This window comes from Balaenoptera musculus, chromosome 11 (genome assembly GCF_009873245.2).
Source record: "Balaenoptera musculus isolate JJ_BM4_2016_0621 chromosome 11, mBalMus1.pri.v3, whole genome shotgun sequence".
Classification (NCBI taxonomy): domain Eukaryota; kingdom Metazoa; phylum Chordata; class Mammalia; order Artiodactyla; family Balaenopteridae; genus Balaenoptera; species Balaenoptera musculus.
This window is the reverse complement of record NC_045795.1, coordinates 36,863,297-36,891,167: the sequence shown is the minus strand read 5'-3', so window position 1 is coordinate 36,891,167 and position 27,871 is coordinate 36,863,297. Positions and strand designations below refer to the sequence as shown.

Below are 27,871 nucleotides of genomic sequence, written 5' to 3'. Positions count from 1 at the left end.
TTGTGGGGAAGGAAACCAGTCTAAGACACCAGCCTTAGCCTTTGAACCCTATCCTGGACATCTAGGCCTCTTCCCCAGTCATAACCATTTCCCTGAGCCACCAACTCTGCTTGGCATTCTAAATGCCTACTCCTCACTCCCCAGCCCAGTCCCTGCAACACTGGCTTCCCCCCTAATTTCAACCTAACAATTAATTTTAACCCTCTTCCCTAGCCACTCTGCCTCCCTCAAATACCCTTGGTTCTTCCCATTGGGTCAGTTCTTGGAGCCCAGCCTGGCCGCATGTGGTGCTATTCTCTCCTAGATGCTGTGTCTGCAAACTTGAGCAAGGGACTTGACGGGGAACTTCAGGTCAGTCCCTGGGGGCTGACAGAGCTATAAGGCCACTGCTTCTGGCTGTTTTTCCACCTCTAGACAGGAAATCAGGAAGGCTGAGGTCGGTCCTGGATGACTCACTTCAGGGAGCTCAGGGCTGGCAGCAAGCCTGAGCAGCTAGCTGACCCATGGAGGCGGAGCTGAGCCTGCCTGAGATGAGGTGGAATTAGGGGCTGAGAGGATGGGGTTCCTCTCAGTGCTTGCCCCCCAACTCCTGCAATTTCCTGTCTTTCTCCCTTTAATTCTTTTTTCCCTTTAATTCCTTTTCTTTTTAACCTATAAGCAGCAACTAGAGGCCTTAAGAAATAGCACCCATGCTGGCAATTCAAACATCAGCCAGAGTTAATTCACATAGTTCCCCTGAATTTTTAGACTCTTGAAAACCAAAAGCCTAGTTAAGAAACAAATAACAGAGAAATAATTTGTAGTACATATGATGAAAAGTTAATATTCTCAATATCAACAAAAATATCTTAAAGGAGAAAAAAAACCCTTATAGAAAAATTGACAAAGGTTATAAACAGATAATGCACACAAAAATAAATCCAAATTAAAATTCAACTATTTTTATATCTTATCATATGATACAAAAACATGATAGGACATAAAAGTAATCTGGTCATCATTAATAATCAAAAAGTGCAAATAAAACATCCATTGGGTGTCATTTTTCACCTTTGACCTTGGCAATGATTAAAAAGATTAATGACATCCCAGTACTACTGAGGTGTGGGGAAATCTGCCTTCCCATTCACTGATGGAGGGAACGTAAATTGGTACAACATTTCTGGAGGGAAATTTGGCCAAACGTAACAAGTGTTAAATGGTATTGCAATTCTTTTTCTAAAAAATTTATCCCAGATATTAATAGGACTAATGGGGGAAGATTTGTTGTAAAATTTTTACAAAAGTGGAAAGCTGGACCTAGCTGTCCTTCAAGACTTTTTTTTTTTTGGTCACACTGCATGGCTTGCAGGATCTTAGTTCCCTGACCAGGGATTGACCAGGGATTGAACCTGGCCCTGGCAGTGAAAGTACCAAGCCCTAACCACTGGACTGCCAGGGAATTCCCTCAAGACTTTTTTTTAAAAAAATATTTATTTATTTTGCCTGTGCCGGGTCTTAGTTGCAGCTCACGAGATCTTCGTTGCAGCATACGGGCTTCTTAGTTGCAGGCATGTGGACTCTTAGTTGCGGCATACATGCAGGATCTAGTTCCCGACCAGGGATCGAACCTGGGTCCCCTGCATTGGGAGCATGGAGTCTTACCCACTGGACCAGAGGGGAATTCCTTTTTTTTTTTTTTTTTTTTTTTTGATGTGGACTATTTTTAACATCTTTATTGAGTTTGTTAGAATATTGCTTCTGTTTTATGTTTTGTTTTTCTGGCCAAGAGGTATATGGAATCTTAGCTCCCCTAGCTCCGCCACCAGGGATCGAACCCATACCCCCTGCATTGGAAGGCAAAGTCTTAACCACTGGACTGCCAGGGAAGTCCCAAGACATTAAAAAAATTTTTTAAATTGCCTGCCTCCACCACTAGAGTAGGGAAGCTTATGTGTCTCATACACTGCTCTATCCTCAATGCCCCAAACAGTGCCTAACACACAGTAGGGGCTCAATTGTCTGCTGAATGAATAAATGAATGAATGATAAGACAAATGAATCAAGAGGGAATTCATTAAATGGTTCACCCATGTATAGTGGTCAGCAGCCATTAAAAAGAAATGAATAATAACAGTGAATGTTTATTGAGTTTGTACCCTAGGCTACACACTATGCTAAGATTTCCTCATGGATTATATAATTTCTCACAATAAACCTATGACATAGGTAGATACTATAATGTATAGTCAGGACTTTTCTCATTGAAACATACTGAAACCTAACTCAAATTAGGTTAGGGGGAAGAAAAGGAATTTATTGGTCCATGTAACTGGAAAGTCCAGAGGGTTGTTCTAGCTTCAGACTTGGCTGGATTCAAGGACTCAAACAATGTCTTTTTTTTTCTTGGTTACACATAGTCAAAACATTTAATTTTTCACTTCTCAGTCAAACAATGTCTTGATGATTTAGTTTTTCTCTCTCTCCATCTCTCTTCTTTCTTCTTCGTTGTCTTGATCCCCTGGCAGCCTAGTTCCACATGGAGGGTCCCTGGTAGCTCTGGGCTACATGGGCCCAAGGACACTTGCTATCAGAAGGCAAAGCTAGCAAGTCAGGCCAGGGATGGCCCTGGCTCTCCTTGAGCCATTCTGAATTCTTATGGCCAGAGGTTAGGGCTCCCTGACTAAAACTAGTTAGTGTGTGCATCTCTGAGTAGGCCTGGGAACAGGAAAAGTGGGACCACCAAAGAGAACCTAGGCAGATGGAAAGCACTGCACATTACAGATGCCTCCTGTAACAGATGAGGAAACTGAGGCACAGACAGGCTAAATAATTCCCCTAAAGACTCAGAGCTAGTAGGTGGTAGGAGGCTGATTCAAACTCAGGCAGCTTGACTTCGGAGCCCATGATTTTAGTGTGATGTTTAATTTTATGTGTCAACTTGACCTGGCTGTGGAGTGCCCAGATATTTGCTTAGACATTGTGGGTGTGTCTGTGAGGGTGTTTCTGGATGAGATTAACATTTGAATCAGTAGACTGAGTAGGGCAGATTGCCCTCCCCAACATGGGCAGGCCCAGCCAACCTGTTAAAGGTCTGAGTAGATCAAAAGGTTGAGCAGGAGAGAATTTGCTCTCTGCCTGATGGTCTCTGAACCAAGACATCAGTTTTCTTCAGGCTTGGACTGGAACTTATACCGTTGGCTTTCCTGGTTCTCAGGCCTTAGGACTGCAGATCCTGGGACTTCTTAGCCACTGTAATTGCATAAGCCAACGCCTTATAACAAACCTCTTTTTATATATATGGTAAATATAAATAAATGAATAAATAAAATTAATATATATGGTTATACTTTATATATATAATAAATAAAATCTCATATATATGGCTATTATATATATTTCTATATATTGTTTCATATATATACTGGTCATTAGGAGATAGGAGATATGTATATGTTTATATATATATCTATATATATGTATGTACACATGTACATACATATATATAGATATATAGAGAGATCATATATATCTCTGGAGAACCCTAATACATTTAGCTACAATATTGCAAAGCTATATGCATAGATATGGAAGATGTTCAAGACGTATTTCTAAGTTAAAAATAATCAGATAGAATATACTATGTGTTGAATGACCCCATTTATATAATCACATATAAATAAAGAGCCTGGAGAGGTATACACCAAAGTGTTAACAAAGGATATATCTGGGGAGGGGGATGGTATTAGGGAGAACTTTTCCTTTCTCATTATTTGAATTTTTTTCCCCACAAAGGTCAAGTATTTCTGGGAAAAACAATATCTCCATTCTTAAAAAGAAATTTTAAGAGTCAGTAAAATCAAATCTCACACCAAGAAGGGTGTGAGCAGCAGGGAAATCAGCGATTGCTTCACGAACAGAACACAGGATGTAAAATGGCAACATATTCTCTGCTCTTCCCCTCTCCTCCCATCGCAATCTTCATTTTATTTAATTTAGTTTTAGTTTCCTGAGAAGGGCTGGAGACAGTATGCTCGGTTGCTCTTCTTTTCCCTTGGCTCTGAGAGTTTATCCATGCCAACTGGACTGTAAGTGAGTAAAAAAATCAACTGCACATCAGAAAACACGAGGGCCAGAAGGAACCTCAGGGAGGGGCTGGCTCAGTGACTTTAAAAAAATAAAATAAAAGATTTTTTATTTTCCTTTGGAAAACCACACTCAAGTCAGGGAGGAGAGCAGAAACCAGAATTCTTGCTCTGAGAAAATGGTTTGCCAGTCACTCATCTAATCTAACCCCATCATTTTGCTTAAGGGTGTCAGGTCTCCTGCTCTTGGCCAGCTGTACCAAACGTTCCTGAGTCTATAGTTGGATTGCATTTTTTTCTGGATTTTCAGAGACCAAGAAGCTCCTGAATTAGGCAACAAGTCATGTTGTAACTGTGGACGGTCTCTGCATCCTGTACAGGTGAGAGATGCCCCCACTTTCTCTTTCCTGAAAGCCCAAGGCTCTTTTCTTTTTTAGCATTGTTGAAACTGGCTCCCATTCTCTCCAGAGGTCCAGGATATTATAGAGTTCTCTGTTCCCCGGAGTGGGTCAGGGCCAAGGGATATAAGAAAGAGAGCAAGGGGAAAAAAGACAGTGGCAAGGCAAGAAGCCTTGTTAAGCTCTAAGAATTAGGGTTGAGATTAGGCTTAAAACCTAGGGTTAAATTTTACAGATAATATTAGGATTAGGATGAAGATTGAGGCTAGAGTTTGGATTGGACATTGGGACTAATACCAGCTTAGAATGAATGTTAGTGATGAAAGGGTTTAAACTGGGAGTTAGAGTTGTGGGGTAAGGATTAGAATCAGAGTTGGAGGACCATCTGCTTTGTCTCAGGTCTCTACATGTGCCTCCTTTTTGGTTGTGACTTTCAGGACTAAGGTCTTTGGACTTAGTATTACCAAGAAAGCAGCCCTTGTGAGCCCCTGCCCTTGAGCCACACCTGGCTTTTTCACAGCAGCTCTGGCTGCTGAAGCATTAATATTATCCTTTCCTAAACCCTACTGAGCATGTAGATGGCTCCTTTTGGGCCAGTGGTGATTGCAAACTACCCCCCAAGAGTCACATCACAGGTTCATCTGGAACGTAATCCACAGTAGAAAATAGTCAAGACAATTATGACAAAAGTACTTCTGCCAATTACCCCCGCACTTTGGTCCCCTAATTTGATGATGCCCTGGAATTTTATGTCCTCTCTGAGTTTTTGGCCAACTGAGCGGGCACGTTATAGGAACTGGTTCAAGGGCTCTTCAGACAGAAAACTTGGGAACTGAGAATGAAGAGTTAGCCAGCTAGGAAAGTAATGAGAAGAAGTAGATGAACACTGGGTCTAATTTCTTACAACTGCAGTGTGACAGAAAAGCTCACAGTGAGTTTCAGTGTCTTTAGGGAAGTTGGGTGGTGATGGAGATGTTCCCTCAGGATAGTCTGATTAGGATGCCAGTTCACATATGGGTCTCACATCGATTAACAAATTATTGTGCCTTTGTATTCATTCAACAAATATTTATTGAATGCCTACCAAATGTGCCCTAGGGATTATGTATATAGTAGTAAACAGACATAATCTTTGGAGAGGAGACACACAAATAAATATTTAATTATAAACTGTGATAGGTGCTGCAAAGAAAGAGTGCCATAGAAGACAAAAATGGGGCAACATAATTTTAATTGGGGCTGGGTGTCAGTGAAGTCTCCTCTGAGGAAGTGCCATTTAAATTTAGGACTGAAATAGCTCAACTAGCAGTTCCTTTGCTGGAAAATTCTTGAACTTGTCCATTGTTCTATATGCTTTTGAATTTCAGGCTGCAATTTACTCCTGTTTTGGTCTGTGGTAGACACCTTTTGGAATCTTTGCCAAGAACATAACTGATCTTCTTTGAGAACTGTAGGCTACAAGGATGGGTCTCTGGCAGCCATGTTTGCATTACAAAGCAAAGAGCCTTCACTACACAATGCTCCACTGGCTAAAGGAGACTGTACCAGAAATAGACAATCTGACATGAGCTAGACCAATAAGGATCTTTCTCCTGGGAATTGGGATTCATAGATACTAATGAATCTTTGCTAGATTTTTGGGGGGTTTTTTTAAGATTTTTTTTTTTTTTTGATGTGGACTATTTTTAAAGTCTTTATTGAATTTGTTACAATATTGCTTCTGTTTTATGTTTTGGTTTTTTGGCCCGGAGGCATGTGGGATCTTAGCTCCCCGACCAGGGATCGAACCCGCACCCCCTGCATTGGAAGGCGAAGTCTCAACCACTGGACTGCCAGGGAAGTCCCTCTCTGCTAATTCTTGAAATGAGGATAGGTAAGCTTGGACAGCCATGTTCTACTATGTTCCTAGAGAAGCAGTGAAAACAGGTCTGCAGAGGAATGAAGCAGCTCTGTAGAGAGCAGAGCACGTGACCAAGGAGAAAAGAGATAATGAAGGAATAGCTACATGGCTTCCTGCTGGTATTTCAGATCCTTGTTCCAGTCCTTCCTGAGATCTTGTTGATCTCTGTGCCCTTGGGCTCTATAAGATTATTTCCTTAAAAAAAATTTTTTTTTAGCATGAAGAAGTTTCAGTGGGTTTCTGTACTTGCAGACAAAGGAGCCTTGACTAAGAGTGGGTTTTTATCAGATTAGCTCATTCGTTCAACAAACATGGATTGAGTCTGTTTCAATCCCACTGAGATTGATGGAGCCCACAAGTCCACAGAGCATGCACAAACAGAATGGTATGTACAGAAATAAAATAATAATATTTGGTAATAAAATTAATCTAAGTAACACCCTCTGAGTCTCTGCTATCCCCACTGGGTTGTGGGTACATTAATAGCTATTTCTAAGAGCCAGTTCTTTTGGAGCTAGGTTTTGTGAGGAGAGACAGACATGTAAATTTCCTGGTCCTATAATGGAGACTACATGGGCAGAGGGAGGAGGGACCAATTCTGCCTTGTCAGAGTATGGGAGGCATAGAGGTAATAAATGCCTGAACGGGGTGCTTCCCTGGTGGCGCAGTGGTTGAGAGTCTGCCTGCCAATGCAGGGGACACGGGTTCGAGCCCTGGTCTGGGAAGATCCCACATACCGCAGAGCAACTGGGCCCGTGAGCCACAACTACTGAACCTGCGCGTCTGGAGCCTGTGCTCCGCAACAAGAGAGGCCGCGATAGTGAGAGGCCCATGCACCGCGATGAAGAGTGGCCCCCGCTCGCTGCAACTGGAGAAAGCCCTCGCACAGAAACGAAGACCCAACACAGCCAAAAATAATAAATAAATTAAGAAAAAAAAAAGCCTGAAGGGGCAGTAGGAGTGTGCTGGGTAGGAGAGGAAGGGGCAGAGGGGAGTAGGAGGGACAAAGCCTTAGGAAATGCCTTGTACATACTGGGTACTTAATAAATGCTTGTTAAATTGAATAACTGGTAAACAGGTAGGCAAGCAGTTTGTAAGATGACAATCATGTTTTATATAAAATTTTCCTTTTGGTTTTAGGGTTTCCTTTTCCACATACAAAAGAAAGTCATCAAGATGCCAATAGCAAGAGTCCCATTTAATCTGTTTGTTAAACTCAAAGCCTGTAAATCTTCTATGAATGTGGCAAATTTTATGTCAGTTTAAGTGGGGATTTAAGGAAATACGAGTCCAATGAGAGCTGGGTGTGCTATATGACTTCATCCATTCTATGGGCTTTTGACAGAAATGTTTATTGAAGGCTTGTGAAAATCAACAAAGCCGAAACTAAATATTACGCAAAATAAATCAGCATTCACATTTGGAGGGTGCTTTGGCTTTAAGTGGTTTGATTTTTGCAATTACTGTCTTCATCAGCAGGAGCCTCTTTAGGAGGATGCTAAACTAAGTGTGATCCTTGCTCTTTATGAGGTAGGGGGTAGATGGGCCGCTAAGATCTCTCTTCAGGACTATTCACTGCTGTCTCTCTGAGATCATTTAGAGGCCAAAAGAAGCAACAACGTTAACAAGTCCACAGAGCATGTACAAACAGAATGGGCAGGTACATGTATCTCCGTATCACCAGTGCTATGAGTGACTGAGCTTAGTGGTGTCAAGCTTCTGCTTTCCCAAAGCAACTGGAAACCCAGGCATTAAGAGAAATCTACTGAATTTTAAATAATTGTGACTATTTAGAAAACTAATTGGTGGGGGGCAGGAGGGGAAAGCAAGCAACACCTGCTTACAATAGGGCTTGTGGCTATCAATTGGCAAGGCCTCCTCTCTATCCCAAGAAAAGGGGTTCAAGGGCCCCCGGATGGGGTTCGAGAGGGTCTCTGTACACGCTCAGCTGTGGCGGGAAAAAAAAAAAAAAGCCAGGAAGCCTTCCTAGAAGTAGCCGGGACTGAGAAGTCCACCCATAAGGGCCTCAGCTATGGGTCACCTCTCCAAGAGGTCACTGGTGGAAGTTTGCTCCTTGTTGAAATTAGTGATTAACAATCGCCTTCTTCTCACGATTGGTTGAAGCTCAGAATGGGTTCAGGATAAAAGACAATGAGCGTTAAAGGACTCGGTTTTTAGTGCCTCAAACTTTTTGGTCACTTACCAGTTTCCATCACTAATTTGGCCATACCCACCCTCCCAAAACCGAACTGTCCACTCCAGAAAGAAGAGAGGTTCTCCTAGCCTAGGCATAGGGAGTGGACTTGTGTCTCTGAGGATGGGGACACCGAGGGGGTTAGAGGGGCACGTAACCTGACCAAAACACTAGCCTCTCTCCCCCCCGCCATTGCGGGTGCGGAAGAGGGGAGGGACGTTTCCCAGAAGTTCATCATTGCCAAAGAGAAACCGGTTCTCTGGGTGGAACAGGAAGAGTGAGTTGGGTGTGGGAGGCCTGGGAAGAGAGATTTCCAGGGGTTAGCAGTTCATTGAGAAATGTCCTCCGGCATCGTCCAGGACCAAAAGCGGAGGGCTCGTAGACCTTTCGGATAGCTGAAGACCCCAGCAGCCCCAGGAAGACCGAGCCCCACTTCCGGGTTTGGAAGCTCTCCTCCTGGCCCTTCCCCGTGCCGGGTAATGGGATTCTCCGAGCGCATGCGCGGCGCTTCGCCGCCGCTCTGGGACTGGTTCAACTAACCCTAAACAACTAAGCTGCTCCTCCCCCTCTCGCTTGGGGCGTACCATTCGCGTTTGGGGGGGAGGTAACGTGCCCCAGAGTACTCAGAAGCCTGCTCCCCTTCTTCAAACAGGGGAAGGTAAGTTTCCTTAAGATTTTAAAGTTCCAAGAATAGGAAAGCCTCCGAGGCCCGTCGCTGAGTGATAGCTCTACGGTCTCGGCTTTGCCCACGGTCCCGTCCTCTTCCTTTGAGGCGCTGAACAAAGTGGCACGCCCGGATCCCAGCTGATCAGCTGCTGGGCTTTGGCGGCGGCTTCCCCCCGGCGAGACCATTGTGACTCCTTGGGAGGGGTGCGTGAGGCGGGGAGGGGGCGGAGCGGCCATTGTCCGGTCAGCGCAGCCTCCGAGGGAGGGGAGGGTGTTACGGAGCGAGCGGGGCCTGTGGCTTCACAGCGGCCGCCGCTACGCTAAAGCCGAGGTGGGGGGGGGGCCTCAGGTCCTTCCCAGCGCCGCCGCACGGGACATCACTCTGGCTGGGAGCGGCGGTGGGAGCTGCCGAGGGCGCCAGGACTTCCCTCCTCCCCCGTGGTCCTCGGTTCACCCGTACGCCCCACCTCCTCAGCTCCCCTCCCTCTACACCCCCCGGCCCCCCCATCTCCGAAGGCCGAGTGGTGCGGCCCGCCTCCAGCTGACCGGCCTGGAATCCCGGCTCGGAGCCCCGGACTCGCGCCCGCCCGCGCGCCCGCTCCCTCCCCCTCCCCCCGCCCCGAGACCCCCGACGCCGCCGCCGCCTCCTCCTCCTCCTCCTTCGAGCGGGGCCCAGGCCCAGCCGCTGCCACCGCTGCCGCCGCCGAGCTCCGCCGCCGCCGCCGAGCACCATGGGAGATGCCGGGAGCGAGCGCAGCAAAGCGCCCAGTCTGCCGCCTCGCTGTCCCTGCGGCTTCTGGGGGTAAGTGCCTGGCTGGGTGGGGGCGGGGGCCGGGGCGCGGGCGCCGGGGCTGCCCGGGCAGGCCTCGCGGCCCGGGGAGGCCGGAACCCTGGGGGCTGGGCCCAGGCTGGGCCTGCGGGGAGGGGGCAGGGGCCGCGTCCTGGGGAGGGGCACCGGGTGGGGAGCTGGGGGTGGGCAGAGAAGGCCCTGCATGGGGTGCCCTGCCACCCTCGGGGACTCGCCTGCCAGAGGCTCGGGCCGAAAGGGGCCGCCCGGGCTACTGGTGAGGGGGGCAGGGCTGCGTTCAGGGATGAGGGGGCGGCGTTGGCACCTCCCGGTGGAGCTGGGGTGCCCCCTTCCCTTGGCTTGTGGAGGCCAGCCTTTCCTCCCCTCCTTGGTATGAGTTGGTGCCCAGGAACCAGGAGGGTATTTCCTCTGACTTTTTCACCTCCCCTCCTCCCTGTCCCCCAGAGACTTGCATCATCACTTCCTAAATTATATCCTAGTGCCCCATTTGCTTTTAGGAAGTTGTTAACACGTCACCCATTTTTAAAAGTCGAGCCCAGAACCCAGGCTTGGGTAAAGTTATAAGACTGTTGAGGTCTCACCGTATTTCAAACACGTTTGTTTCAGAAGGTCTGTAAGATTCCCTTGTCAAAAAAAAAAAACCTCAAGTCAGCTAGGCTTAGGAACGTGAGAGCCAATTTGCTTAATTGGCTCAAATTCCCTTCTGTCCCCATTTTTTTTTTTAAATGATAAAAATATTCACCTTGGCCAGCCTATATTCTTGCTTGGCCATCCTGTGTTAGAGTGAAAATATTTGAGGTGGGAAATGAACTTTTCCACCTGTAGTTACAGTTTAAATTCTCCTTGTTACACTTGGAGTTTTTATGGATTGCCACCCCTCTTACCAGACAGGTGCCTCCATCATAACTTATGATTCTAGATCTATTGTAAGGAAACTGGAGACTTTGAAGGCCAGCTTTTGTGATTTACCTCTTTTTTTGTTTTGTTTTATTTTCCAAAGATTCAGTATATTTGGAGGTGCATACAGGCAGTAAGGAAATGATTATTTCTGGTGAGGGCATCTTGGGAAGATGTATTGAAGTATTTTATCTTCATAAATTATATGATTGAGGTAGAAATTAAGGCTATGGTTTTTGGGAGTGCAGAGAAAGATTAGAAAGTGGATCTTAGTGTAGATTTCTGTGGAGTTTGTCATATCCAAAGGTTATGACAAAAAAAAAATCTCATTTTCTTATCTTTCAGCCTTTTTTTTCTCAAAAATTTCTTGGTGAAAGGATATTAGCGAAAAATAAGTTACGGCGTTACCAAAAGTTCTGAAGATGTGAAAATATCTTAGGTTTTATAGTCTCCCCTTCTTTTTGACTTGAAAATAATTGTGTTGTCTGCTAAGTGCTTTCATAGGCAATCTAATTCCCACAAGAATCTTATTAAGTGGGAACCATTCTCTCTTTATTTGTAGATGGGAAAACTCAGGCATTATTTATAGACGGGAAACTTGCCTTTGCATTCAGGGATTTCAGGGTGGAGCTGATGAGCTCTGTAGAGTGCTTAGTACCATCACGTTTATGACATCAGTCTGCTGCCCTGGAAAAATCTGGTGTCACAAGCCTCAGATTGTAACTCATAAGAAGACATGTGGCTCAGAGAAAGTAGCTGCCAGTGGCAGCTGATGCCCAGGATGTATCAGAGGTCTATTTCCTGGCAACACGTTAATGTCTTTGGGACCAAGATTTACATCAAGACTTAGAAACTGAGCAAGGTTCTGAGTAATGCAAGGAGAGTTTGGTAGTAGAGAGGAATAGTTACACTGATGCCATACTTGACCTATAAGCAACCAGGGCTGCTTTTTTGATACTTTCAATATGGCACTTTTTATGAACTGCAATTTGCCTAACAGGAGTTAGGCGAAACTAATATCTTTATGGTGGAAGCTGTTCTTTTTTTTTTTATTCATTTTATTTATTTATTGGCTGTGTTGGGTCCTCGCCTCTGTGGGAGGGCTTCCTCCAGCAGCGGCAAGCGGGGGCCACTCCTCATCGCGGTGCGCGGGCCTCTCACCATCGCGGCCTCTCCTGTTGAGGAGCACAGGCTCCAGACGCGCAGGCTCAGTAGTTGTGACTCACGGGCCCAGCCGCTCTGCGGCACGTGGGATCTTCCCAGACCAGGGCTCGAACCCGTGTCCCCTCCATTGGCAGGCAGACTCTCAACCACTGCGCCACCAGGGAAGCCCCGAAGCTGTTCTTTTTAATGTGTAATGTTTTAACCTTTCCTAAAGGTGCCTGTGTAGTTTGCAGTTTATACCAAAGTATAAGGAAATTGCTGTCTAGTTTCCATTATATCATGACTGATTTTGAACATGTTTTCCTTATTGCATGGGCTACATTCATGTTATGTTCATTAAGTAAACTTATAACATATTTAGCACATATTTGAGTGCCTCTGATATTATGGTAGACAAGAGGGTCACTGGCACCATTCTCTGGGAGCAGGGGGCATAGAGGAGTAAAAACACCAGTTACAATGAAGTGTGTTAGGCTTGGAATAGGGTTTGTTAGGAGGGGCACCTACTCCAGTTGAGATGGATGTAGAGGAAGGTAGCCTGGAGGGTGACGCCAGCCTAGGCCTGCGGGAAGATTGGGAGAGAATGGAAATAGGGAGAAGAGTGTTTTCTGTCAGGCAGAGGGGAGAGCTTGGATGAAGGCCTGGATGTTAGAGAGAGCACTACACATTTGATCAGCTGAAAGTTCATTGTAGAGGATTGGTAGATTGTGAAGAGGGGTCAGCTAGAAATGAGGCTGAGATGGTGAGAGCAGTTGGTGATACAGGGCCCCATATGTGATGCTTAAGACTTTGGATTTTTATCCTGAGTGCACTGGGGAGCTGTTGCAGAACTTTGAGTGGGTTGTGAGGTGATTTTCTTTAATGTGAAAGATTACTGGATGATCTTGAGGGTGGCCTGTGTATGTGGGTATGATTGTGTGTGTGTATGTGTGTGTGTGTGTGTGAATGTGGTGTCTGTATGTTTGTGGCATGTTGTAAAGTCCAGAGGTACAGAAGACTTGTCAGGAGGAGTGATCCCCAGGGGATTACTATACCTGTGTAGTGGCCAGGGAGGATGGAGAGAAGTAGATGTCAAAGCCATTCAGGAGGTAACTTGCCTTTTCCCTTCATGAGCATGAAGGTGAGTGTGTTCTCTAGAAACTTTAGTCAGCATTGCACTCTGCGGAAGCCGCAGGTCTGTGAAGTCAGCTGGCCAGGGCCCACACCCAGCCCTTTGCTGAGGAGCCTCTTAGCAGAATGTTCTGGTACTAGCGGACTAAAGGCAGTTCCTTTAGGATTGCTCTTCGCTCTAGTGACTTAGGCGGAAGGACTTGCTGCCCAGCATTGTCCACTCAGGACACCAATCAGTGGGGGTTGGTTAACACAGGAGAGCTTTCAGGTGGGTCTTGTGGGACTGCAATGAGAAAGGAGAATGCCAAGAGGAGCATGCAGTGCAAATGTGTTAGTGCTTAGAACACTCAAAATTTCTAGTTTTCTCCTTGGTTTTATATTGTGAAATGGAGTGTAGGTAATTAATGTGTTATAGAGAGACCACTGGGAAACTTTGCTACCTTGGAAATTGTTGAGGATTTACTAAGGTTGCAAGGTGTTTGTATAGCACATAAATGTTTTTAGGGTTAATGACCAAAAATATTTTTTTTCCCTGAGACATGGACTTAAAACTTTTAGTGAAATATGAGCATGAGCATTTTTTTGGCTTATTTTAGGCATTCAGTAATCATGCAAAAAGTCATGCTAGTTTATAATTGTCAAATCTGAAATGAAATAGTCAATTGGTGTATTTTTTTTAGTGGAAATACATATGTAAAAGCACTTTTAAATCATGTAGACATAAGTGGTATTAGTTGAAGCTACAAAATGTACTGAGGGATATAGATTCTTCATAGATATTTTCAAAAGTTTTTGAGAGAGCAGATCTAGAATATTATTTAAAAAAGACAGGAAGAAGACAATAAGAATATCCTTAGTGTATTATAAGGTGATAGAACGGGTAATTAATTAGGATGGGGGAAAGATGGACTTTATTTTCAAATTCTGCATATTAAGTATAAATATCTAATTACAATTATTGATATTCTGCCTTTATAATTGGAGACAATCTGTATTACAGTGTAATTTAATGGAAACTTTGAGAAGTGTTATTCTTTTCATAAGTAAATTTAAAGTATAGTAGACATAAGTGTTCAGTCTGATATTTAGGGAATAATGGAGTATTTTATTTTATTTTAAAAATAAATTTATTTATTTATTTTTGGCTGTGTTGAGTCTTCGTTGCTGCGCGCGGGCTTTCTCTAGTTGCGGCGAGTGAGGGCTACTGTTTGTTGCGGTGTGCAGGCTTCTCATTGCGGTGGCTTCTCTTGTTATGGAGCACGGGCTCTAGGCACGCGGGCTTTAGTAGTTGTGGCACGTGGGCTCAGTAGTTGTGGCTTGTGGGCTCTAGAGCACAGGCTCAGTAGTTGTGGCGCACAGGCTTAGTTGCTCTGCAGCATGTGGGATCTTCCTGGACTGCGGCTCGAACCCGTGTCCCCTGCGTTGGCAGGTGGATTCTTAACCACTGCGCCACCAGGGAAGTCCCTGGAGTATTTTAGATATAGGATTTATTAGGTAAACGATTCATTGTTTTGATAAAAAAAAAGATGTTAGATTTATTTTCTGATGAATCATGTCATAAAAGAAATATTACATGGGTACATTTTCTTTAGGGAAATAGATATTTTTTTTTTAAATAAATAAATTTATTTATTTATTTTATTTTTGGCTGTGTTGGGTGTTCGTTTCTGTGCGAGGGCTTTCTCTAGTTGCGGCGAGCGGGGGCCACTCTTCATCGCGTTGCGCGGGCCTCTAACTGTCGCGGCCTCTCTTGTTGCGGAGCACAAGCTCCAGACGCGCAGGCTCAGTAGTTGTGGCTCGTGGGCCCAGTTGCTCCGCGGCATGTGGGATCTTCCCAGACCAGGGCTCGAACCCATGTCCCCTGCATTGGCAGGCAGCTTCTCAACCACTGTGCCACCAGGGAAGCCCAGGGAAATAGATTTTATTAATATTTCATTTTTGTGATCTATTCTGTTGAGAAGCATTTTACTTACCAACTAGATCTGCTAGATAATGATGAATTTTAAGTAAAGATGGAGTTACGGCAGAGATCAAGAGTAATCTTACAAAATAAATTCTGTTCCTGAAATGGTTACTGGTAGAAAGTTGATTCAACCAAGATACTGACTAGTTAGCTTAAACAGAAGTTATTTATTTTTATTGTTTCTTTTATTTTCTCTGAGCCCAGGCCTTGGGAATTGATGTAGAACTCTGTTTCTGTCACTCTGTGCGTTATATGGCAAGTTTGCTTGGCTCCTAGTAGTGTGTGGCCCTCACACTCATTTTTGATTTATCAATCTCTGTCTCCCAATTGGAACATGTTGCCACACTTCAACCAGCTTAACCTGGGCTTTCAAATTCCATGTGAACACAGCATGAATCACTAGTTAGTTAATCAGTAGAATGTTCATTCCAGTGATGTCACTAGTTATCCATCTGATTATAAAACCCCCTTAAACATTCTCTTAAACACAAAACAGCTCATTTGCACAGTTTTACTTTTTTTTTTTTTTAAAGATTTTATATTTTTAGAGCAGTTTTAGGTTCAGAGCACAATTGAGAGTAAGGTACAGAGATTTCCCATATACCCCCTGCTCCCTCCCATGCACAGCCTCCCTTATTATCAGCATCCCCACCACAGTGGTGCATTTGTAACAGTGATGAACCTACATTGACATGTCATTATCACCCAAAGTCCATGGTTTACACTACGGTTCACTCTTGGTGTTGTACAGCCTGTGGGATTGGATGAATTATAGTGACATGTATCTATTACAGTATCATATAGAGTAGTTTCACTGCCCTGAAAATCCTCTTTGCTCTTACCTATTCATCACTCCCTCCTCCCAACCCCTGTCAACCACTCATCTTTTTACTCTATCGTTTTGCCTTTTCCAGAATGTCATATAGTTGGAATCATACAGTATGTAACATTTCCAGATTGGCTTCTTTCACTTAGTAGTATGCATTTAAGGTTCCTCCTTGTCTTTTTGTGGCTTGATAGCTCATTTCTTTTTAGCACTTTAAGATTCAATTGTCTATATGTATCACAGTTTATCCGTTCACCTACTGAAGGACATCTTGGTTGCTTCCAAGTGTTGGCAATTATGAATAAAGCTGCTATAAACATCCATGTGCAGGTTTTTGTGGACATAAGTTTTCAACTCCTTTGGGTAAATACCAAGGAGTCATGCAGTTTTACTTTGCATTTTTGAGTTTTGTGTGCATCTGAAGATGCAACATGATTTATATGAAATATTCACTGTCAATACATTTATCTGTCTGCCCCATTTTCCTGATTACATTTGGGTATCCAGAAAAATTTGCCCCTTTGCAGTGATGGAACACTGGGAGATAATTTTATTTTTTAAGAAAACATGTTCTTTGTTTACATTGGTTTGAGACAATAGCTTTTTAGAGTTAGATCCAGTTAACATATAGGACATAGGCTCTTTTGGTATAATTCTCTTCTCCTCCCCATTCATTCTTCTCCTTCCCATTCACCACTCTCCTCCCCTCATCGCCGCCCCCCCCCCCCAAAAAAGAGAACATAGCACTTTAAGTCTGCTGAAAAGTTTTGAGTAAAAATCTCGTCATAGTCTTTAATAGTATTAAAGTTAACATTAATTTTTACAAGTTAACCTTTTTCTAGCTGGAAAAATCAGAGGGCTAAGAATTCTTTGAATAAAGTTTTTTAAAATGAAACCCTAGTGCATTAAATATTATTTATTGAGGGCAGAGTATGAAGATGGTGAGAACTAATATAATTTGGATTTTTTTATTAGGTCATACGGAGGTGTGTCTGTGCAAACTGATGCAAAATTTTGAACTACCACAATAATTATAGATCAAGATTGAGGTTAAAAGTTCTTTTTTCTTTTGAAGAAAGGTTAAGTTCAGTATCTCATCAAAGCTACATGTAGGAATTTGACCAGTCACAACTCAAAACTTGTATAATTTTAATCAGACACTTAAAAAACTGTCCAGATTCAGGCTTGTTGTGGGACTTCGTGTCAGAGTGGTTTGCAAAAGAGGGCCTTCATTCCAACTGGGTGGATAACACTGATGTCACTCGGTTCTGGTAGGGGCTTTGAGAAACAGGCTGAGCCTGCTTTGGGCTGGGTCCCTATGTAACAAAATTATGTTGCTGAATGAGATATTTAGATATAAGGAAGAAATTTCCTATGTGTGTTCAATGCAGAAGGGAGGTTAAGCAGCTTTATTTGAAGTTTTTAATAACCAGAATCTAAGACTGCATTCTAGAATTGTTCTGTCCAGTATGGTTTTGAGTTACACTAGCTATATTTTAAGTACTCTCTGTCTCAGTAGCTGGTGGCTACCCCGTTGGGGAACACAGATACAGAACACTTCATCCTCCCAAAAAGTTCTGTTGGACAGTGCTCTTCTAGAATGTTGACCTGATAGGCAACCAGGATTTTCAAGCCTATTTTTTTTTCTTTTTTTCTAGTTTTATTAAGAAACAGTTGACATTCAAGCTTATTTTCTTGTGAGTTCTCTAGATCCCTGTTTTCTCTCATATTCTGAAAATGTGGGGCTTGTTTAATTTAGCTCTGTGTTTTTTTATTCCCTCCAGCTCCAACATATTTTATTTCCAAAGGGGGAAGCAGTCCTATTGTTAATTCAGATTACTGGGAAGTGCTCCTTTGATCAGTTTTGGGAATTAAAATTTCAGTACAAGTTAGTCTATAATTTGAACTTTTTTTTTCATGTTAGCTTTTGGGTCAGTCATCTTTGCCCCTTTCTTAAGTCTATTAAACTGTCAACCTCAGAGGCCTATACAGGGAGACGTTGGACTAATACAGAATCTTTTTTCTTTTCTTTTTTTCTTTAGTGAGAGAATTTTTGAAGGTATTCACCTTGGACTATGACTTTTGTAGATTCACAAATATAAATCTCATATGACAGCTTTTGATATATGATTAGGGATAAATGCATTGGATTTTCGGGTACATTCAAGGCCTTGTATACAGGGGAAGGTGGAGTATGTTGGAATATCCAGCAGCAGTGGGCAAAACCAAACTGATCTGTGATGTACCAGACTGAGAGAATGGAACAAGATGAATGAAAATGCCATGTCATCCTTGAGGCCAGGGGACAGAGCTGCAAACAGTGCCTGACATCTGAATTTGTGGCTGCAGCTGTTCACCAGAGGAAGGAAGAATGCAGTAGGAAGAAGATGTAGTACTAGCTAACTGCATCTGTTCATTCAACTGTACCAAATGTCCTGTATTATAGACAGGTGCAGTTTTGTGTTAGGGCAGAAGAATGTCCTGGGAAAGATCATGGGTTGCAGCTGTGACCACTCTGGTTGGGGGAGAAGGGGGGATGAGGGCAGACCACACCACAGCATTTTGTGTTTCTAGTTTGTGGACAGGCTCTATTTAGCCTCATTGCTGCCTCATTAATGTCCTGGTAAAAAGTTAGGTTGGTGATGTTGTACTTGGGACCTTCTGGGGAGTGCCATTTCTCATTTCTTTCTGCTAAAGTGGAGTGATACGGAGTAACAGTTGTTCATGTCTTATCTACCTCTTGGACTCTTACACACTGGTAAGTTGAAGTGCATTTATATGAATAATCACACTCTTAGCCACACTTCCTGGAAGGAGAAGTATTCTAGTCATTCAAAAGTATCGCAAATACTCTTCCTGCAGTCATTTGGTTTTCTTAACATGGTTGTGCTGATAGCATTCCTGAACAGGGTGTGAGAAGTGTTCTCTAGCTTAATGGGTACCTAATGGGAAGAGTGGGGCAGGAATTTGGAGAACATAGATTGGGTGGGGGGGCTTTGCTGATCATGTCCATGCTTTCAAAGTCTCTGCCTATTTCAGGTCATTGTTTTTCAATTTCAGCCCTTTTTAGAGTGCTTTATATAGATAGATGTGTTAGGAAAGTTCTCTCCTGAAAGAATTTTTTTTCAACATAATGAATGAGACACAGAATAGATTGAATAATACAGTCATTCTTAACTGTCCAGGTGTGTATTAACCAGCAAGAAATAATAAACTGGAGGTGGGAGAGAGTGTGGTGTATTTCATTGTATGTTGTTTCTAGATTTATGATTTCTTGGTTTCTGTTCTGGGGATGGATGGATGGTATTCTTCATTTTCTTCAGATGCCACTGAAATTCAGAAAACCAGGTTTTTCAAGTCTTTGTGTTTGCATATGAAACTTTGCGTGTATATACAAAATCTTCACGGTGTATGACCCTATACAGTTTTATCTAGCTTGCCTTTCTCTTTTAACATAACACAGAGCTGTGCTACTCACCTTTAAAAATAAAGGTGTGTTTTTGCATGTTGATCCACAAAAATCCTTGCTTAGAGGAACTTCTGTTTTATTCTTTTGTTGATTAGGGGGACATAATCATGTACTCTCTGAGGCCTGTATTCCCTGTTTCTGTGTATATATCACTGTTAATTAGCTTTACCTGTTGTTCATGTCACCCCCACCCCCACCCCCAGTACTGTAGCACTTTCGAGATGTGTTTAAACTATGCATTTTATTTGTAAAGCTAATCTTTTTCTTCACTGAATGTGGTGCAGGATCTAATCATGGAACAGTTGCTGTAACAAGTGATAAAGATACAGTCTTGAGTAGAAGTGTGGAGTGTTACATGATGTATACTAAGAGTCTCTTTGGGGGTTTATAATCTCAATAATATCAGTATGGATTAATTTAGAAAATGATAGCCACAGTAAAACCTTTTCTGTGGAAGTATGTGTCCCTAAAGGCTGCATTTTCTTCTTGGTTTTAAGCTGTTTGGTGACTAGATATTTATAATCCCATAGTTGAAAGCCCCCTAGGTTTACCTGAATAGTTTTCATTGTAAATAAATTAGATACTTACATTGTATGTGTTTTTGGTTGGAGTTAGGGACAGGAAGAATGGACTGTGTTGGTTTTGTGTTGAAATTTGGGATGCAGAAAAGTCACTGGACGGTATGAGACACCTGATTTGGAGGTGAGTTGGAAGAGTAAGGACACACAAGGTGGTCAAGGGGGAAACTGGGGTGCAAGGGGGATGAGGATGGGGAAGTGCGGAGTGGTGGAAATTAGGAATGAAGATGCTTTGTGATCACCAACTTCTAGTCAAAATATGAGAGGTGACCACATCTGTAAGGGCTCAAGAAACTAATGTGAACAGGTGGTGTGGGTGAGATTAAAGAAAACATTCTGTTTTTCCTTGAAGTGTAGGGTGTGAGTCCCCAGAGGTCTTACAGGGAAGTGCTAAAGATCATAGGATGAGAGCTGTGGTGCACATTCCAAACTAAAGTTTAGTGGAAGTGGCAGCAGCTTTCAGCAAAATTGGTGTTCCATCTGTTAGAAGCCCATGGGCTGTTTCTTCTGCTAAGCCTTCTCAGCCAGTTAAAGGATGGTGCTTCGTGGTGTCTGTGCAGCAGACCATGGAGACTCTGCCTTCTTTCCTTTATTGGTATTGCCACAACCAACTCCATTCCTTGGGATATATTGATATTTTTCGTCTCCCTTTTCAACCTCCAAGCCTGGTGTGGAGAGTTCAACAAAGTTTTGCTCATTTCCTGCTTTACTTGCTGTTCTTGGGGGAGAAAACTCTCACAAGCCCTTCCCATTTAAAAGATTTTTCAATGAATACATACGGGGGAGGTTACATTAAATTTTAAAGAATTTAATAGTAGTGTGTAGTGTTGGAGGAATGAGACCTTTCTTATTTGCTGTGACGCTAATGAAGGGCCCCCTCTCATCCAACCTAGGCTCTTCCAGAATGCCTCCAAAGATGAAGGGCATGCTGATAGCTCATCTCCAGAAAACCAGCTGAGCTCAGTGGCTAGGCATGGGCTTTGAAATCAAAGACCTGGGTTGAAAACTTGACTTTATAACTCTCTGCTTGATTTTGGGCAGTTTACCTCTTTGCCTCTTTTTCTTTAAAAAAGAATATTCTAGAGTTGTTTTGAGATTTAGTGAGCTCTAATGCCTGTCAAGCCCCTTGGCACAGTGCCTGCCCAGGGTAATTAAATTTATTAAGGGCTGACTTCCCAGCCTTGAATGAAGGAGCATTGGTGGCAGATTAATAGATGCAGAACTTTCTTGCCTCAACTGGCAATTTGCATTTATGGTAATCTCCAGACCGGTGCCACCTCATTAGTTGATGAGGTTTCTGACTGGACTTTGGCTGGTTTGGCTATTTTCCAGAGCCTATCCCTTGTTCGGCAAGCATTTGTTAAGCATTCTGTTGTGTGTCTTGAGCTCTGCTAGGCATGTTATACTGTTTTAGCTTCCGCCTTAAGAAAGCTCACAGGGTGGAAGGGGCGGCAGACAGTAAATGGACAAAACACCATGAGGAAGTGCTATGGGAGATCATCACAGAGTACTGTGAGAGCACTGACTGGGCATCTTACCGAGCCTGGGAGTGGAGGATGGCCAGGAGGGCTCTCTGAGGAGATGGTGCTTAAGCTGGGAGTAAACGATGAGCAGGAGTTAACCGTGTGGAGGTGGTGAGGAAGGGCTTTCCAAGCACGGGGAACAGCTTATGCAAAGGCAGAGAGGAGTGAGAAAGCTTGCTGAATTCAGGGAATTGCAGATTCAACTCAGGATGTTAGCTGCATTTGTGGCGGGAGGCAAGATGAAGCTGGGGGGATGAGCAGGGGCCAGTCATGAACCTACTTGATTGTTGGATGGTTGAGTTAAGATTTTATCCTGGAAGCAGTTGGTACCATTTAAGGATTTAAGTATGGATGACAGATGATATTTATGTTTCAAAAACTTTACCTTGGCAGCAGTGTGGAGGAGAGTTGGAGGGTATAAGCATGGAAGCAGAGTCCAGTTAGAGCCCTTAAACCTTTTTGGGCCGTGGATGTCTTTGGCAGTCTGGTGAAGACCGCAGCCCCCTTTTCAGGACAATGCATAAAATAAATTACTTTAGAATTACAAAGGAAACCAGTTAGATCTAAATGCACTTCTATATGTGGATTATAGAGTCTGTGAACCCTAGATAAAGCAGCCGTGAGTGAATGCTGTAGTAGGAGAGCTGAGAATGAATGTAGGCTGAAACCTGGGTAGTTTAGTCCATTTGGGCTGTAATAACAAAATACCATAGACTGGTGGCTTATAAACAACAGAAATTTATTTCTCGCAGTTTTGGAGGCTGGAAGTCCAAGATCACGGCTCCGGCGGCTTTGGTGTCTGAGGAGAGCCAGCTTCCTCATTGATGCTGTCTTCTCATTATAACCTTACATGGTGGAAGGGATGAGAGACCTCTCTCTAGCCTCTTTTATAACGGTACAGAGCCCTCATGATCTAATTGCTTCCCAAAGGCCTCGCCTCCAGATACCATCACATTGGGCATTAGAATTCAACATGTGAATTCCGGGGGGGGAGCACAAACATTTCACTCCGTAGCACTGGGGCAGTGGGGACTGCAGAGGAGGGCTTGAGTGTAAGAGCCGAGGCAGACTGGATGGGGGATGGGGTGGGGGGGTGGAAAGGAAAAGAGAGGCAGCAAGATTTCTGACATGGGCAACTGGGTGAAAGATGGTCAGTCACATATGGTGGGTATAGAAGTTCTGCCTACACACTAGTTAGCTTTTGAAAGGTCGTTTGTGAATCCATTTATTTCTAAATCCATCGTGAAACTGTAGAAGCAGCCACTAATGCCATCTGTCACTGGTGTGTGAAGTTTGGTTTGGTAGAAGAAGGTTTATACTTTGGAAGTTCTTAAGTTGAAGTGATTCCATCTGGAAGATGATGAGCATATTGTGGGAAAGAGATGATTAGTTTTAGAAAGGTTGAGTATACATTTTGATGAATTAGATAGCATGTCAGTGTACTTTTATCGTATTTTTTAATTGAGGTATAATTGATACATCATATTATATTAGTTTCAGGTGTACAACATAATGAGTTGATATTTGTAGGTATTGCAGAATGATCACCACAAAACGTCTAGTTAACATCCATCACCATACGTAGTTAAAAAAATTTTTTCGGGACTTCCCTGTTGGCGCAGTGGTTAAGAATCTGCCTGCCAATGCAGGGGACACAAGTTCGATCTCTGGTTCTGGAAGATACCACATGCTGTGGAGCAGCTAAGCCTGTGCACCACAACTACTGAACCTGTGCTCTAGAGCCCACGAGCCACAACTAATGTGCCCGCGTGCCACAACTACTGAAGCCCGGGCGCCTACAGCCTGTGCTCCACAACAAGAGAAGCCACGGCAATGAGAAGCCCGTGCACCGCAATGAAGAGTAGCGCCTGCTCGCTGCAACTAGAGAAAGCCCGTGTGCAGCAACGAAGACCCAATGCAGCCAAAAAATAAAAAAATAAAAACAGGTGAAATTCTGAAGGACTTTTCCAAGCAACTTTAAAAAAAAAATTTTTTTTCCTTGTGATGAGAACTTTTAAGGTCTACTCTCTTAGCAACTTTCAAATATGTAATACAGTATTATTAACTATAGTCACCATGCTGTACAATACAGTCCCATGACATTCATTTTATAACTGGAAGTTTGCACCTTTTGACCCCCTCACTCATTTCACCCCCCCACCTCCTGCCACCACCAACCACCAATCTGTTCTCTATATGCGACTTTTTTTCCCGTAAAGATTCCACATGTAAGTAAGATCATACAGTATTTGTCTTTCTCTGTCTGACTTATTTTCACTTAGCATAATGCCCTCAAGGTCCATCCATGTTGTTGCAAGTGGCAGGATTACATTCTTTTTTAATGGCCAAATAATGTTTCATTGTATGTATATATGTGTGTGTATATATATAACATACATATAATATATATGCGTGTGTATATATATACGTATATATACACCCCACATTTTCTTTGTTCGTTCCTCCATTGATGGACATCTAGGTTGTTTCTGTGGCTTGGCTGTTGTAAATAATGTTGCAGTGAACATGGGGTGCATATATCTTTCTGAATTAGTGTTTTCATTCTCTTCTGGATTATATGGTAGATCAATTTTTTAATATTTTGAGGAACCTCCATGCTGTTTTCCATAGCAGCTACACCAATTTACATGCCCACCAACAGTGCACAAGGGTTCCCTTTTCTCCATGTCCTTGCCAACGTTTGATATTTCTTTGTGATAATAGCAGTTCTAAGTGGTATGCAGTGATATCTCATTGTGATTTTGAGTTGCATTTCCCTGATGATTAGTGATGTGGAGCATCTTTTCATGTACCTGTTGGCCATCTGTATGTCTTCTTTGGAAAAATGTCTGTTCAGATCTGCCCATTTTTAATTGGATTGCTTTTTTGATAGTGAGTCACGAGTTCTCTATATATTTTGAATGTTAACCCCTTATCAGATATATGATTTGCAGATATTTTCTCCCATTTGTAGATTGCCTTTTCATTTTGTTAAAGGTTTCCTTTGCTGTGCAGAAGAAGCCTTTTAATTTGATGTAGTCCCACTTGTTTATTTTTGTTTTCTTTGTATCTTTTTAATTTTATTTTTTAAAATTTAATTTAATATTTTTATTAGCTTTATTCTAGACATAGAATATTTATTTGAAGATAAAAGGATAGATAGAACAAAAATTAACGAACTATAATAACATTTTGAAATAAATAAAACAGAATTTTACTTGGAAGGAAAGAAATGAAAGCTATGCTGAACTTTAGATAATTAACTTCCTTACCCCATGACATGTGAGTTCTATTTTTTTTAATTTAATTTAATTTATTTTTTTATACAGCAGGTTCGTATTAGTCATCCGTTTTATACACATCAGTGTATACATGTCAATCCCAATCTCCCAATTCATCACACCACTACCTTCACCCCCCCCACCGCTTTCCCCCCTTGGTGTCCATACGTATTTTCTCTACTTCTGTGTCTCAATTTCTGCTCTGCAAACTGGTTCATCTGTACCGTTTTCTAGGTTCCACATATATGTGTTAATATACGATATTTGTTTTTCTCTTTCTGACTTACTTCATTCTGTGTGACAGTCTCTAGATGCATCCACGTCTCTACAAATGACCCAATTTCGTTCCTTTTTATGGCTGAATAATATTCCATTCTATACATGTACCACATCTTCTTTATCCATTCATCTGTCGATGGGCATTTAGGTTGCTTCCATGACCTGGCTGTTGTAAATAGTGCTGCAATGAACATTGGGGTGCATGTATCTTTTTGAATTACGGTTTTCTCTGGGTATATGCCCAGTAGTGGGATTGCTGGGTCATATGGTAATTCTATTTTTAGTTTTTTTAAGGAACCTCCATACCGTTCTTCATAGTGGCTGTATCAGTTTACATTCCCACCAACAGTGCAAGAGGGTTCCCTTTTCTCCACACCCTCTCCAGCATTTGTTTGTAGATTTTCTGATGATGCCCATTCTAACTGGTGTGAGCTGATACCTCATTGTAGTTTTGATTTGCATTTCTCTAATAATTAGTGATGTTGAGCATCTTTTCATGTGCTTCTTGGCCATCTGTATGTCTTCTTTGGAGAAATGTCTATTTAGGTCTTCTGCCCATTTTTGGATTGGGTTGTTTGTTTTTTTAATATTGAGCTGCACGAGCTGTTTATATATTTTGGAGATTAATCCTTTCTCCGTTGATCCTTTTGCAAATATTTTCTCCCATTCTGAGGGTTGTCTTTTCATCTTGTTAATGGTTTCCTTTGCTGTGCAAAAGCTTTTAAGTTTCATTGTGTCCCATTTGTTTATTTTTGTTTTTATTTCCATTACTCTAGGAGGTGGATCAAAACATATCTTTCTGTGATTTATGTCAAAGAGTGTTCTTCCTATGTTTTCCTCTAAGAGTTTTATAGTGTCTGGTCTTACATTTAGGTCTCTAATCCATTTTGAGTTTATTTTTGTGTATGGTTTTAGGTAGTGTTCTAATTTCATTCTTTTACATGTAGCTGTCCAGTTTTCCCAGCATGACTTATTGAAGAGACTTGTCTTTTCTCCATTGTATATTCTTGCCTCCTTTGTCATAGATTAGTTTGACCATAGGTGCGTGGGTTTATCTCTGGGCTTTCTGTCCTGTTACATTGATCTGTATTTCTGTTTTTGTGCCAGTACCATATTGTCTTGATTACTGTAGCTTTGTAGTATAGTCTGAAGTGAGGGAGTCTGATTCCTCCAGCTCTGTTTTTTTCCCTCAAGACTGTTTTGGCTATTCGGGATCTTTTGTGTCTCCATACAAATTTTAACATTTTCTGTTCTAGTTCTGTAAAAAATACCATTGGTAATTTGATAGGGATTGCATTTAATCTGTAGATTGCTTTGGGTAGTATAGTCATTTTCACAATATTGATTCTTCCAACCCAAGAACATGGTATATCTCTCCATCTGTTGGTATCATCTTTAATTTCTTTCATCAGTGTCTTATAGTTTTCTGCATACAGGTCTTTTGTCTCCCTAGGTAGGTTCATGCCTAGGTATTTTATTCTTTTTGTTGCAGTGGTAAATGGGAGTGTTTCCTTAATTTCTCTTTCAGATTTTTCATCATTAGTGTATAGGAATGCAAGAGATTCCTGTGCATTAATTTTGTATCCTACTGCTTTACCAAATTCATTGATTAGCTCTAGTAGTTTTCTGGTGACATCTTTAGGATTCTTTATAGTATCATGTCATCTGCAAACAGTGACAGTTTTACTTCTTCTTTTCTAATTTGTATTCCTTTTATTTCTTTTTCTTCTCTGATTGCGGTGGTAGGACTTCCAAAACTATGTTGAATAATAGTGGTGAGAGCGAACATCCTTGTCTTATTCCTCATCTTAGAGGAAATGCTTTCAGTTTTTCACCATTGAGAATGATGTTTCTGTGGGTTTGTCATATATGGTCTTTGTTATGTTGAGGTAGGTTCCCTCTGTGCCCACTTTCTGGAGACTTTTTATCATAAATGGGTGTTGAATTTTGTCAAAAGCTTTTTCTGCATCTATTGAGATGATCGTATGGTTTTTATTCTTCAATTTGTTAATATGGTGTTTCACATTGATTTCTGTATATTGACGAATCCTTGCATCCCTGAGATAAATCCCACTTGATCATGTTGTATGATCCTTTTAATGTGTTGTTGGATTCTGTTTGCTAGTGTTTTGTTGAGGATTTTTGCATCTATGTTCATCAGTGATATTGGTCTGTAATTTTCTTTTTTTGTAATATGTTTGTCTGGTTTTGGTATCAGTGTGATGGTGGCCTCATAGGATGAGTTTGGGAGTTTTCCTTCTGCAATTTTTTGGAAGAGTTTGAGAAGGATGGGTGTTAGCTCTTCTCTAAATGTTTGATAGAATTCACCTGTGAAGCCATCTGTTCCCGGACTTTTGTTGTTGGAAGGTTTTTAATCACAGTTTCAATTTCATTAGTTGTGATTGGTCTGTTCATATTTTCTGTTTCTTCCTGGTTCAGTCCTGGAAGGTTATACCTTTGTAAGAATTTGTCCATTTCTTCATTTTATTGGCATAGAGTTGCTTGTAGTAGTCTCTTACGATGCTTTGTATTTCTGCGGTGTCTGTTGTACTGCTCCTTTTTCATTTCTAATTTTATTGATTTGAGTCCTCTCCCTCTTTTTCTTGATTAGTCCTGCTAGTGGTTTATCAATTTTGTTTATCTTCTCAAAGAACCAGCTTTTAGTTCTATTGATTCTTGCCATTGTTTTCTTTGTTTCTATTTCATTTATTTCTGCTTTGATCTTTATGATTTCTTTCCTTCTGCTAACTT

General features: G+C 42.2%; 1 protein-coding gene across 2 annotated transcripts in view; it reads left to right on the top strand.

The window, feature by feature from the left end:
* Positions 1-9,475: 9,475 nt before the first annotated feature.
* ZFAND3 (zinc finger AN1-type containing 3) overlaps positions 9,476-27,871 on the top strand; it is a 336,221-nt gene continuing 317,825 nt past the window's right edge. The window contains exon 1 of one of the 2 annotated variants that reach the window (XM_036869699.1): positions 9,476-10,024. In XM_036869699.1, coding sequence (XP_036725594.1) covers positions 9,961-10,024 — 64 coding nt within the window. In that variant the 5' untranslated portion in view covers positions 9,476-9,960. The remainder of the gene's footprint in view (positions 10,025-27,871) is intronic. The other variant, XM_036869698.1, reaches the window with a different exon arrangement.